General features: G+C 32.8%; 1 protein-coding gene across 1 annotated transcript; it reads right to left on the minus strand.

Annotated features, from left to right (window-relative positions):
• Positions 1-662: 662 nt before the first annotated feature.
• Positions 663-3,660, minus strand: LOC108335854 (phosphatidylinositol 4-kinase gamma 5). Its single transcript, XM_017572038.2, has 2 exons — positions 3,292-3,660; positions 663-3,085 (listed from the first exon to the last, which is right to left on the minus strand). The coding sequence occupies exon 2, from the start codon at positions 2,920-2,922 to the stop codon at positions 994-996; it is 1,929 nt and encodes a 642-aa protein (XP_017427527.1). The 5' UTR covers positions 2,923-3,085; positions 3,292-3,660; the 3' UTR covers positions 663-993.
• Between the last annotated feature and the right edge of the window lie 11,826 nt (positions 3,661-15,486).

Raw genomic sequence — 15,486 nt, forward strand, 5'->3', positions numbered from 1 at the left:
ACCTGTAGGTTGTTTTTCCCCCATACTTTGCTGTAGTTAATATTATTGCTTTCGCAGTAAATCAACTAACGTATTTATGTTTTACAGTAAAAACAATCACTTCTAAAGTTTAATTTATTAAAATATCATACCTTTCAGGATAAATAAAGTTCATTGCACATGACATTCACTAAACACTTTATTTTACTAGCCAGAAGAAATCAATTCTCTTACAAAAATTTTAAAGTATCACTCTGAAGTATGAACTATTTCTTATCTCAATTTTTGTTAAGTCATTCTTTCAATGTGAATACTTCTAAACTTAATTCCATCAAACACAGCCAATCGAACCAAACTTACTAACAGGAAGACTAAACCATATAGCTTGGTCTATTTTGGAAGACTAAACCATATAGAATCTTTCTCATTTCACAAAATCAGTCAGTAATTCAGAGCGCAGATAGTTATGCAATCAGCAGAACTGCCATTGGAGCCAGTGTGAGCTAGTGGGGTTTTCAGAAAACATGCATATATGAAGGAATCAAGGTTTAAAAAAACAACAGTGCAAGTTCGTCTGCAACATCAAAGTTTTTGAAATGTTTGAGACCACCATTGTGGCCGCATGTATCACGTCACAGCTTGTTACAGTATAAAGGCACATAACGAATCCACAAAATAAAACATTGACGACGGGGAAAAAAGGGCACATGCCATTTCACTATATACACAAGTTTCATTTCACAATTTTATCCTACAAAGAGAAGAAGGGGTAAAGAAGAAATAAAATCATAAAATCAAAATACAAACAACTAAACTAATCGGCTCACCACTTAGCTGATGCCAAGCATATTTACAGCAGGTTTTCCTAGGCTCTCTCTCCCAACCAAAGCACTCATTCAAATCTCATAAACCAGAACTATCTTTAACAACCTTTCATGCATTTCCCTAAAACCTACAAAGCCTTATTCTTCTTCATCTATGGTCCTCCCTATCATACCATTGTATTGCTCAACTTCAAAACTGGCACGAAGTACCAAGCCTCTGTCTCTGCCTCTGACCAAAGGTTATCGATTTCCTCTTAGCAAATGCGGGATACAGCAGCTCCTGAAACTTCTCCAGAAACAATGTCCATTCATCCTCAGCCATATCTGCTACATCCACAAAGCTTATGCTTGCAGGAAGCTGCTCGTTGGCACTCTTATGACCAGACGATGAATTTGAAAAACGGCCACTATCCACCTTTCCTCCAGAATATTTCTGTTGATTCTGGTTTTTCCCATCTAAAATAGTATTTTTCAGTGTCGCAGAAAGTTCTGAAACAGTTGGGATTTTTTCTTCGGCAGAATAGGTAACAAATTCCTGAGGAGATTCTCCCTCACCTTCTACCTCCTCCTCGATGCATTCATCCAATTTGGAAAGCGGGTTGCGACCATACCCGTTCCCAACTGCAGGCTGAAAAGTTGCTCTGGTTAAAGGGTCATCCATTGCCATCTTTGGTGTAAAATCTAGTCCAACTTCTTCATAATCTATATCAAACTGAAACTCATCATATTTCATCTCAGCCCTGGGAGAGGGCCTGGGAGACGGTTCCTCCCTCTCCGCCACTATCTTCCTCGCCTCCAAACAAACAACCTCGAGTTCACTGGGCTCCTCCTCTCCCCTGCGGAACTCCCTAGTCATCATCTCACCAATTTCAGCAAGACAAAGACCATAAGCCGCAGCCTCCTTGAGGAAAATGGTACACAGCACCAACACTCTGAGACACGCCTCTCGGATCATAGGAAGCTCCATTCTCAGCATGTCACAATCACGATAAGGGTCAAGATCTTCAATGTAGGCAAGTTCATCCTCCGTAAACGGAATTGAAGCCTGTGGCCAATGAATCCACTCAAAATATGGATCCTCCAAAGTTTCAGGAAGGCAGAGGCCATGATCAATGGGAATCAGCTCCATCTGACCCAAACTCCCAATGCCATCAAGCTTTCTAACCAACAGGTTCCCAGCATGCCTATCCGTGTTAAGAATCCTAATGTCCAAAATCCCTATACGATGCACAGAAGCAACCGGGAAGCTCGATGTCCCATGATCACTGGCGTCAAAATCATGAGGAATGAACTGCTGGAAAGACGCAATCTTGCTAACCAGCCTCTTCCTCCAAAAATTGTTCCCATTCACACCATCATTCACATTGAACACCGAGTGCGTAATCTTCACCAGTGCAGTCGGCGGCACATTGGCAAAATGATCATAGTCAAGAAGATATGCTGCAACCTCCCTAAACCCAGTTTCCCCAACCCGAACCGACCGCTTCAGCCCAGGCTGCCCAAGTGCCTTCCCAACAAAACCTTTTGGGTTATTTGGAGCAAAAGGCTCCTCATCAGTGGGTTTCACGATTGCAACACTATCCCCCTTACTGTTCCTGAAATAGTATGCACCGCCAAGCCCACTTTGCACTGGAATCGGATCAATCCCCATCTTAATCGCCTTCATAATGTCCTTGATCATGTGCTTGATCCTATCAAGGCGATTAGACTGTCCCAATATCTCAATAGGACCACTCTTATCCCTCTGCCGGATGTCCCTCCCCTTTGGAGAAAGACACGGCGTGGAAGAGCTCCTATGGATGTGATTCCCCCTAGTGAGCAAAAGGGGAGAATCATTCCGAACGGCACTGAGATCATTCTTCAACACAATATCCCCAAAAGTCAGATAATTACTCTCTTCAATGGGGACATTCAAAGCAAGCTGCAACCTCCTTTTAACAGTGTGTGCATTGTCACCCCGATCCAACTCCATACCCAACACACACCCTTTCTCTGTTTGCACAAACACGCGCCTTCGCCCTGCGGGTTGCTTCCCATGATACTCTCTCCCAAGGGGACTGCTCCTTATCACTGCCACGGCCATCTGAGTCTGCACAGGGCTGTCGAGTTTTCGAGACATCAACAGAACAACAACCACAGCACAAGACAACAGCGGAAGAAAGATTCGTTTTCTTCCCTCCCAAGTAGTTGTCAACTACAGTGAAAGCTTTATTCCAATGTCTCGCAACGATCATTAATTTCTCACATCAACCAAACCATGACTTCAAGTGTTCACCTAAAATCTGCATACATATATTACATAAAGGCTAAATTACAATTCATAAATAAAACCCATGTGCGCATAAATCATAAAAAACCAGCTTCAATCTATTTTGAAAGTTATTGATAATAATAATAAAAAACACACATAAATGTTAAGAGCATCATGAATTAGGATTGAGGGAAAATAAGAAGAGGACAACAAATTGAACAGAAGGAATGGAAGTACCCCTTATCAAGGGAAAGAAGTTGAACAGGGTCGATTCGGCTGAAACTAGAATTCGTACTCGCTGAAATCAATGCGAGATCTGAACACGAAACGAAGCGAAACAGTGGAAAACCCAGCAAACGATGATTCGGGGAGGCAAAAATGAGGATTAAGTAAGGGGAAGAAGAGAGAGTCCCAAGAGGAAACCGTACGATGAGGCAACTCGTCCGAGTTGACTCGGAGGGTTTTCTTCTCAACAACACGCAAAAGCTTGTTGAACCTTTGAACCCTCCCTCTCTCTCACTTTCCCTTTCTATATTTCTCTTGTCTTTCTTTTTTATTTTTCTTTTTTTCCGTGTGCTTTGTATTTCTCGCTCTCACTCGCTCACGCTGTAAGTGTTCTTCTCGCTTTAACCCGATGAGGGGAGGCCGGTTAAGAAACTAACCATGGTTAGAAGCTGACTACTCTGTCTTTGTGTGATGGGAGAGTGGAAGGGTCTAGAATCAGGGATCAGAGCCGTTGGATCATGCCGCGCGATAACTACACGTGTGAGGGTAGTATGACGTGGAGATAAGGAACTGGAGGGTGACGTGCGACTGAGGAGTCACCGTCAAAGAAGGAAGTTAGCGAACTAGGGAAGGGATTCAGCAATGCTGTGCGGTGATTTTGCATAGTCTATTCTCCTTTTGCTCACGCGTTTCTAGCACGTGTGCTTCTTCAATGTCAAAACTACCCTTCCCACAAATATTAACGCGTAATTAAGACTCATTTATTGTTATGGATAAGAACACACTTAATTCTTTTCTTTTAACATCTCACTTATTTTCACTTACTCCTTAATTACTTTTTAGTTTTGTACCCTACATGTTGGGTTAACTATAATTTAAACGGTTAATTATCATAATAATGTCATTAAATTCAAATGATCATAAAATTAGACTAAATAATTAATTAAATAATCTTAAAAAAATATCATAAAATTAGACTAAAAAATTAATTAAATAATCTTAATAACAAATCGTTCATTTTCAACAATCATCTAATATAATATAATGTTCGGTCACATGAACAATATCAAATTAAATTAATCTTAAAATAAAAATAAATTAACACAAAATTAAAACATTAAACTTAAAATAATACATCAAGATTGAACAATTGATTTTTTTTCACACTCAAAACAATTTATTATAATTACACATTCTTAACTTAAATATGTTTAAAAGATGAAATAATTACCATAACTCAAAAGCATAAGTAACATATAACACATATACAGTATACAAGTTGCACCTAATTTTTTTTTATTTCTCTTTATAAATATTGTTACATAGTGTTCGTTCATGTGCGACATAAATACAGTAGAATGAAGTGATTTAGATATTTAGATATTTAAAAAAAAACAATTTTCGATTAAATAAATAAATATTATAACCTACTATGTACCAACAACTTCAGCTTTTTTAATATTTTAGAAAACTGAAAATTAATATAAAATATATTTTACTCTTTAAATAAATGTAATTATTCAATTAATAAAATTTGAACTGGAGATAATCTACTTGATTAAGTGAACATTCTAGCACAAAATTAGTAAGAGGCCATATTGATAGAACCTTAAAAGTGGAAAATTTTTAATCAGATCAAATAATTGAAAAGATAAGATTGCCAAATTCAAATTAAAAAGGAAAAAAATTATGGGTCAAATTAAAATAGTTTGAGTAAAAGTAAGAATATCATGTTATTGTGGGTCCCAAAATAAGAACATAAGTTTCTTGATAAGATTGTACGGCTCAGATTGAGTGTAAGAATTGCATCCAGATCATGTACTTTTTCCTCTTTACTTTAACTGATCGAATCTCATTTACAGATTGACAGGGAATTTGGTGACACTATTAATTCTGGTTAAATAAAGTTCTAATATTATTGTTGTGGTAAGAAAAATATACTATTTCTTTAAATAAAATTTAATTTAATTTTAATAAATTGAATTATACATAATTAATTAAAATAAGTATTATTGAAACAAAATTTTAATTAGAAAAGCTTATCAAACCCTAACAGAAGATCAGAGACTGTTTCTCTGGACGACGTCGCTTTCTATCTAACTGTTCTGTGAAGAAGATGGGAATTGCTCACTGCATTGACTCACTTCTGAATTGGTATGCACAAATTTTGTCTTGATGGAAAGAAACGTGATGTGACGATGGAGTCAAACCCAAAAATGTCTCATAGAATAATTTTTATAACTGTAATTATATAATAATGTTCAAAAGATAAAATATACTCACTAAACAAAAGTTTTTAAAGAAAAGTTTTTTAAATAAAATAATTATTTATCAGATTTATTTTTTAGTGATTTTTTTTAATTTTCATTTTTTAAAGTTTAACCATTTTCTAATTAAAAAATTACCTACAAAATAATATATATATATATATAATAAAATTATGAAAATTATCTACATTTAATTTTATAATTATAACAACAACAATAATAACCATTTTATTATTTTTTACTATCATAAAAAAATATATAATACATACTCATTACACGTGTTTTTTTATAATATATAAGTGAAATATGCCAACTGATAAATTTATTAAAAATATAAAAAAATTTAACAAATAATGAAAAAGTAATAAAATTAAAACTTATACATTCAATAAATATATATATATATATATATATATGTTATAAAAATCTAAAAAATAGAGTATTAGAGTTTATATATGTTTTAAAATAATGAGATTAATTATTTTAATATTAAAAATATTCAATAATATAAATAGAATTTTATAAACGCATGTTATTATCTAAATCATTTATCATTTCTCAAAACTCATTCTCCGAGTTCTCTCTTCCTTCTCTCTAAGAATTTTAACTCTTGAGTCATATCTTTGACGATTAGGAAGCACTTAAGTGGTTATGGTAGTGAGTTCTTCACTTCATCCTACCAATTTTTCTTAACAAGTAAGTTACTTTGTACTCCATTTTCCTTTATTACTTTGTTATGAGGAACATGTAACTTTATTCTGCCGCATATGTGTTTGATTTTCTCTTCTTGTTTCTTGTCGATCAGTAGTCCTAATGATTTACTTGGTCAAAAATCTTCTAGTATGTAGGTGCAATTGTGTTCTTTAAGTGGAAATAGGGATTGTTTGCTTTTTAGAGTCGTGTGAGCTTTCCACCAAGTAGGGAAGCTAATGATTTTCTTTATTTTCAAATTAAGAAGTATGAATTATGGTTGCTAGGTTGTAAGGTTGATGTTCAAATGATTTTGTTATAATTTGAAATGGTTGTTAAGTGATAATTATGTTTTGGTGAATGTGTTTAGCTAATTGATGAATGATGCCATGAATGATTATGAATTGGTACTTGTATGATATTTTGAATGTTGTTGTTTTGGAGTGTAAATTGTATAAAACTAATGTGGTATTGGGAAGCTGAGAATAGGTTGAGTTATAAGTTGATTTTTGGTCTAGAAAGGGGGTTTTGATAGGCAAGAAGTTAAGGTAATGATCAAATGGGAGAAATTGAGTTCTTGGATATATTTTAGGGTCATTTAAAACTTGTCTAAACTTCTAGGTAATCAAAAATCTATTATTGAGTTGGTAAGTAGTCAATAAGTTGAGTTTTTGGTTCATTTTAGGTGTTTTAACAGGTGAAAATATAAAAGAATACGTTTATCTTAAAACTGAAGATTTGATGTCTGTTTTTGAGTCAATTGTGACTTGTTTAGATCCTTAGTTTCTAAATTATAATCTATAAAGTGTAGAATTGGTTATAGTGGTTTTTGAGTGGTCGGGTTGGTCTAATGAATCTTGTTTCTAACCAAATGATCAATGTGGTACTCCATTTTCATCTATAAACATGTTTTCATATCAATCATAGTGTTAAAGAACCCAAATTGATCATTTGGATAGGTTCAAGGTGCACCAACATAAGAAAAATAGGTTGTTGTCATTTGGTATGACACTAAGCGGTCCTGTGTGACGCTCAACACTGTTAAACCCGAGAGCCCCTGGGCTTTGAGACGTTGAGCGCCACTTTGGGCTCTGAGCGCGACAAAGTTAGTGAACCCTCTGACTTATGGGCGTTGAGCAGTGTATTTGTGCATTGAGCGCCACTTGCCTACTATAGTTCTGGTGCTGAGCTCCAGCGTTCTGGCACTTAGCGCCAGGATTCTAGCATTGCGGGCCTTGTTTATATTTGAGTTTTTGTGTTCTTTTCTTTTATTTCTTATGGATGAAGAATATATTTATACTTTAAAGTTTGTTTGGTATAATATATGGAATGATATGAAGGTTTATGCATGGTTATGTATGTATTAAAGTATGGTTTAACAAGAGCTTCTAAGGTGAAATTCTAAATGGTTGTTTCAAGTATTATATGTATGAATGTAGGAGATTAGTCTTGGGGGTTATACTGACACTCTAATGGCCACCCATTATCAAGTAAAAAAAGGGTGTACATGTGGTGAGATTAGCAAGAGGTCTTAGTCTAGGAACTTTACCTTGACCTAAGATGCAGAGCGGATTAACATTGTGAGTGTGGTAGAGTGAAATATATTGATAATGACTCTACAGAACATTAGAAGCCACCACAAGTATATGACCCCATCATAGCTTGAAATGTAATACATTTGCTTGTTTTTGTTTATTTTTCTTTTTCAATGATTATCTTATTAGTGTGAGCAGAAAAAGACGCTATTTTAAAATGGAACAAGCACTAGGAAGAGATGGTGCATATGTATAGTTAGGTTTAGAGCAGTTAGTTTATTTAGTTTATTTTGAAAGACCTTGTATAAATAGTTCTTCTTTAGAGTTTTGTATATAAAAATAGATTTATAGTTATTTTTGGATTGTGGAAATATTTTATATTCTTCTCTTGTCAACCATTCCTATTTTATTGATTTTATGGTGTTTCTTAAATGGTATTTTTAAACTATTTAAATAAGATATTATATATATATATATATATATATATATATATATATATATATATATATATCATTATAATATATATTAAAATTTGACAAATTTTAAAGCTTTATAATATTTAATCTTTTTAGTATTTAAAGTCTCAATTTAGATTTTGTAAATGTGTATTAGAAGATATTAATAAGGTATAGTAAAAATCTTAAATTTTAATTTGGGGGTATATATATATTTTTTTATCGACAGCATATAAATATATAAATTGTGGTTATAATTAAATTAACATTTTAAGTGATATTGAAGTATAAATAAAAAATTATAAAAACTTATAAATATGTGATCTCTTTTGTATATACAAAGTTTTTTGCATGGTATCTGTCATATTCATTGATCTTATAACTGTTGTAAAGATATTATTCTAGTCCTACACTTTAATATATGTATATATATCTTTAAACACAAATTTATCTTTAAAAATAAGTTAATTTGAACAAATATATTATCGACTATGTCTAATTTTTAGATCAATTGTGGAATGATGTTAAAATTTTCTCAATTTCTTTATGAATAACATCTTTATCTTATAAAATATTAAAATATTCAGCTTAATCATTATAAAAAATAAATTTGTTAATTTTATGATATAGAAATCACTTAAAAGCTCCTTAAATAATTTAATAGCAAATAAAAAAATAAATCTGAATAAATAACAAATTTGATTAGATAGACTTTACCTATAATTCTAATGTGGTATTAAAACAGTAAAATTTAAATCTTATTTATTCTTAAAATTAAAAATAATGTCATAATAGTATTAATGTATAAAAAAATAAAGGTGGAAATAAATGCATATCTATTTAAATTATAAAGAATTAAGAGAAATGTTGAAAGTGGGAAGAATCTGGAATAAGAAGAAGCAGATTTTGGTGGTGGCACCCACCCTATTAAAGTGGTGTGGGAATCAATATTATGAACTGTGGGCTGATTGAACCCATGTGTGCGGAGACAACCTATAATAAGTAGAAGACAACACTGTGCATTGTTTTTCTGCTTCACTTTTGCTTTCACTGTGCAATAAATAATAATATAATTCATTTTTATATGACAAAAAGAAAGAGAGAACGAACAAAAGGGATTACTAAAAGAAAAAGTAAGAAGGAAAAGAAAACAACATCGAATAAGACATTCATTTAATCATTTAGTATAAAAAAATAATTTAATATAATCAAATTTAACTAATTCAAAAAATATGCAATATTATTATTTCAAAATAAATATTCTTAATATAACATCCAAAAATACAGTGTAAAACCATATAATAGAATGATCACATATAATAATATTACAGTTCAGTTATTACAAAAGATAGGACGTACTGTTATGGCCGAACGACCTGACAAAAATAGCAGGGAGTAAAAACTGCACAAATGACTACAAATATAGGACGAACGACTTATAACCCTTTCTATGTTGAACGGTCAAATCAAAAGATTAAGTAAACGCATGACCGAATGTTCCTACAAAAGAGTAGGCCAACAACTGACCGAGCGTCCTAAGGTTCGACCTTCTCGTCCGTCTCTTCCAATGCTTCTTCCAGCAACTATTCTCCTTCTGCTCCCACCCACAGGGTGATCATCGCAATGACAAAGACGAACGAACGATAATACATGACAAGACAGGAAATAGGGTAAGCTTATGAAATTTAATTCAAGTATCAACATATATTTCACACAATCAACTAAACAAGATAAATCATTAACTCTTTCATATAAAGCCTAATACTAGACTCTGACTGTCCGGACTGTATGAATTCTGTGTAGCTACAACGTTCGTGCACCCGGGTGATGTAGTAACTGGGATACCCTCAACAGCTGTCACCCGAGGTTAGTCCTATCTGTCCAAATTAACCATAAGGACTAGGACCTCCTGTCATTCTCACACATGACTTACCCTTCTCTACGTGAGAAACGAGTAATCACGGAATATCAGGATGAACCGCCAGCTTAGCTTTATCCACATTCATACTTTACCAATTTCCAATATCCATTCATGAGATATTCCTCCCCAGAATACTCTTTCATAATCAAAGTCATTCCATCCATATCATATTCCATCATCTTTCATCATTAAAACTTCCACTTAACCAATTTGAATAAAGATCCCGTAGGATACCAAATACCGAACGTTAGTTTTTAACCCAGAACGAGACTGAAAACTTGGAGTGAGACCGAGATGTCTCCAACTCAAAACTAATCAAATCGAGAGAGTTACTCACTTGTTGTGAAAGGGACCGAATACAATAATACTTCTCAGAGACCAATAGAATCGAACGTTATTTTCCAAGTGAGCCAATTTAATGAACTGACTCTTGAGATTTCAAACCGAACACCGTAAAGCCTAGGCCGAGTACTAAGACTCTAGGCCGAAACCAATTAAGACATATACTGTAGGACATCAAATAATAGCACTTGACGGAATCATATGAAGAAACCGAACGCCAATAAATACTTAGCTTCTTAATGAGTTAAACATCAAGGAAACCGAATGTCAGTCGAAGACCGGGCACTGTAGAGAGCGAACGCTATTGAGTTTGGATGAATGCTCTTATTATAAAGATAAATTACGAAAATGAGAACTAGCGTCTGGTGTAAGACCGAACACTTACTTAGTACGAGCGCTTGGTGTAAGACCGAGCACTACTTAGTACGAGCGCTTGGTGTAAGACCGAGCACTACTTAATTTATAGAATAAAGGCTTGATAAATATAAGATATCATTTAACTAATGTTCAAGAACGAACGAAATATACAAATACATATAGATATACTGAAGTTTATAATCAAATACCAAGGAATGAATATCCTTGGTTGAACGCTTAAGTACAAATATTACAAAACGAAACGAAGACGCTAGTCTTCAACTAGAACTCTCTTCAAATGAAAGAATCCAATTCCAACCGAGTCCACAAGAAAACCGAACACTATATCGAACGAGCACTGGTCTAATACCAAACACTTATTAAGAACGAACGCTACTGAGAACGAACGCTTATATAATTGAATGGTCAATACTGACTCTCGACAACATGGTCTAATACCAAACACTTATTAAGAACGAACGCTACTGAGAACGAACGCTTGTATAATTGAATGGTCAATACTGACTCTCGACAACATGGTCTAATATCAAACACTTATTAAGAACAAACGCTACTGAGAACGAACGTTGGTATAATTGAATGATCAATACTCACTCTCGACAACATCCCTACCCATTTCATGGCTTTCATTAATCATCAATACTTTTAAACGACATACCATATTTCATCATCAACTAAATCATCAAACACAATATCATTCCAGCTCCTCATACAGTCAACAATGCAGTAACAACCATTTTTCATATTCATTCAAAAATCAACGAACATGCATCCATACAAAGCAAGAATCTAAATCAAATTATATAAGTTTCCCTTACCTCTAAGCTAGCCGAACGCTCACGGTTCTGCAGATAAAGGCTCACCACCAAATTCCTTTGAAGACTACGGTTCACGATTTAAGAAACTACCAAAATACCAAAACAGAACATCGTTCAGAATGTGAAAAGAAACCCATGCACCCAAAAACTTGGTTTGCATGTTCAAGAAAAACCACACGGCTGAGGGAAGAGAGAACTTACCAACTCAGAACCCAAAACCGATCGGCTCAAACAGAAGCCCTTGACACCGGAGGAGTAGAAACGGTGCCTGAATGGTGATCGGAGGAAGAAAAGGTGAGAATTTCTTAGAGAGAAGATGAAGGAGATGTAGAGAGAAGGAGGAGAAAATGATTTTCAGTAGGTGGAAGAAGATGGTTGCATGCAGAGAGTGGCGTAAATTTTGAAACTTTGAGTTTTACTTCTACCGTCAAAACCGAACGTCCAATCTGCATCACACACCTATCTTTCACTATCTGATTTTCAGACATCCTTTCTTTAACATTTGTAATCCACTATGCAGGAGTTTTTAGTGGTTTTAAATGGGTTATGACACTTAAACTAATATAAATGTGAACATGGTTTACAATACATATTATTAAAAGCAGTTGAAAACATACAATATTTGTTACGTGAAAATAAACACAACTAGTATATTTGACTGATGAGGAAACTAATGTTTAAATATCATATTGTTTATGCTATAAAAAAACTCATATTGTCCATATATAACCATCTATATAAATATAGGCAAAGGTTAAAATTTCCCTTTTAAGGATATTTTCTATTTAATGCCAATGGTGTAATAATAAATATTACATTTTATTTCTTTTTTATACAAAAGGTAAAATTTAATTATAATAGAATATAATGTTAGACGCTTTTATATTGTAAATAACTTTTGTGTTATCGTTTTATTACAAATTTGTACGTGATAAATTTGTTATTTTTATAATAATAGTTCAAAATTTGAATGAAATAATTTTATTGTTGGACAGTTAATTAAACTCTTAAGAATGTAAAACTACACCACTAATTAAAAAGTTAACAACTTAAATCAAGCAAATTAAATATATAAAAGCCTGCACACATGGAATCTGAATATGTTAATTTAGTTTTTTTTTAATTTTTAATTAAACGCTATAATGTTATATGTTTAAAATGTATCACCTATATTACAGAAAAGTTGAAATTTTCTTATAGAAGTTGGTGTGACCTATGTTACATTGAATGCATACACTGTGTATGATGTTACCATAACTACGAGTCCCATGGGATTGAAAAGTTGGTAGTAGTAATAACTATTTTTCTCTTTTTCTTCTTGAAAATAAAAATTGATATAATTGATCATTCTTTTTACTTACAAATTGGAAGGTAAAAAGAAAGGGAAAAGGATAAAACATAATAAAAGATTAGGTCAAACAAATATCACTTTGCACTTTTGTGTAACCATGAAGTGTCTTTATCCTTTTTAACTCATGCAGCTAGGATGAAGGACCCCATCAGTTAGATATGTTAAAGTTTATAAAGAAAGAAAAGAAAAAGCAATTCTTGATTAAATTAAAAGGGACAATTTATATATATTCAATTTAGAGTCCATATTTGACCGTTTTATCAGTTGTCAAATTTAAGATAAATTACCTTGAAAACTTTTATTAAAAATTATATATTTTTCTAAGTGATGCGACATCACATTACTCAATTATTTACCGTGTCCCAACAAATTCAAAGAGTATATATGAATTGAAAGTAAAAAAAAAATTATATAAATAACTGTATTAATTCATAATTTACGTGCATACAGTAATATATATATATATAGTAATATATATATATATATATATATATATATATATATATATATATATATATATATATATAACATCAAAAAATATAGTTTTAAACTATAAATCAACTATCACACATTTAATATAATATATAAGTCGACAAAAGGAAAATATAAAAATTATTAGAGTCATCAAAATAACCATAAATAATACTTTATATATAAAACAATCAAAACTATGTATGATGACTAAAGATACTACACATATACAACTTCTCAATCTAACGCCTAATCAAGAGAAACCTTATCATATTCTGCTCATACTCATCGGACAATCATAACCAAAAAAAGAATCGAAGAAACATACAAACAATCACAAACAAAAGGGTAAACTAGATATTAAGACAATTCATATAATACATTAATTCAGCAAACATCATACTTAAATCACATAGAACGATTAAATCAAACATCCTAAACATGTCAAGACTTAGATTGGACTATCCGAATTTAGAATGAATCTTGAGCTATGGTGGATTGTGCACTTGTGGTGGCCTCTACTATTTTACAAAGTCATTGCCAATGGGTTTCACCCTACCACCCTCACAATGTTAGTCTCTACTGAGTCGTAGGCCATACTAGAAGCACCTAGACTAAGATCTCCTACTACTCTCACCACATTTATCAATCTTCTCTACTTGAATTTGAAAGACCATTAGAGTATCAGGATAACTCCCAAGACTGAGCTCCATGCATTCATTCTAATAACACTTGAAACCACACCAAGAAGTTCCACCTTAGAACTCACCTTCACAACCTTGAAACCATTTGAAACCATATATGTATCACTTTACTTTTACATTGCATACCAACATAATAAAACACTAACCATAAACAACCCAACAAGTCATTGGAAAACACATAAAACATAAGTATAGAAACACACAGGGTGGCACTCAGGCGCCTAGAAGCTGGCACCCAGTGTCTTAACTTCTGTTTTCTAGCGTTCAGCGACCTGGCCACTTGAATGGGGCGCTTAGCCCTATAGTGGCGCTCAAGTGCTATAAACAAATTTATACTCTTTTTGGATTAATTCACACACTTACCCCACAACTTTGAAAGATTCCTAGGACCTCTAAACATCCTAAAATATTTGAAAACACATCTATAACTCCATTTAACCTTTTGAAACCAAAATTTCTTTTATAAGCTACCTAAACTCTTTTCTACCTCTTCTAACACCTATATCAACAAACTAACATCATGGAAAAGTCATAATACACTAAATAACACACCCAACACCTCAGTTTTCTCCCAACTTTACTACTTTCATTTTCCAATTGTTAAAACCTCCAAAATTGAACTAAAAGTATCTAAAAACTCACCTTATTCTAGAACTAACACTTCTAGACCAGATTTTTCTCATTTAAATGTCTATACAAGTCATAATAGGTCTAATGACAAACTTCCAACTTCTCAAAATAGTTCATACCCTTTACCTCTAAATCTTACTACTCAAAGCCCCAATTTTACACTAAAAATACCCCAAAAACTTCAACAATGAACTACCTCTATGTTCCATATAGAATTTCAGTTAATTAATACCTCTACCAAGTCTTAAATGACCTCATAATAGTCCTAAAGCAGTAGCTTTCTCACTCCAACACCTATATCTCAAACTCACTTATCAAAACCTCCATTTTTAAACTTGAAAACCCAAGTAATTGACTATTCTTCACTCCAAACCCTTTTAATTAAATTTCAAATCTCAAATAAAATTCCTTACTCATAATCATAACATCAACAACATTTAAATCACACCATATAAAGCATCCAAACATTATACAATCGTTCATTATCATCTAATTACAAAGAAGATTAGCAAGAACATAGCAATTTCACTTAAATCATCTTATCATTCATAGAGATATTAAATTTATAATGCAAACACATTCTAAAGAAAAGTCTAGCTTTTCTTACCTTAGTAAGAACTCCTATGGCTCTAAGAACTCCCAACC

This window comes from Vigna angularis, chromosome 10, assembly GCF_016808095.1.
Source record: "Vigna angularis cultivar LongXiaoDou No.4 chromosome 10, ASM1680809v1, whole genome shotgun sequence".
In the NCBI taxonomy this organism is placed as follows: Eukaryota; Viridiplantae; Streptophyta; class Magnoliopsida; order Fabales; family Fabaceae; genus Vigna; species Vigna angularis.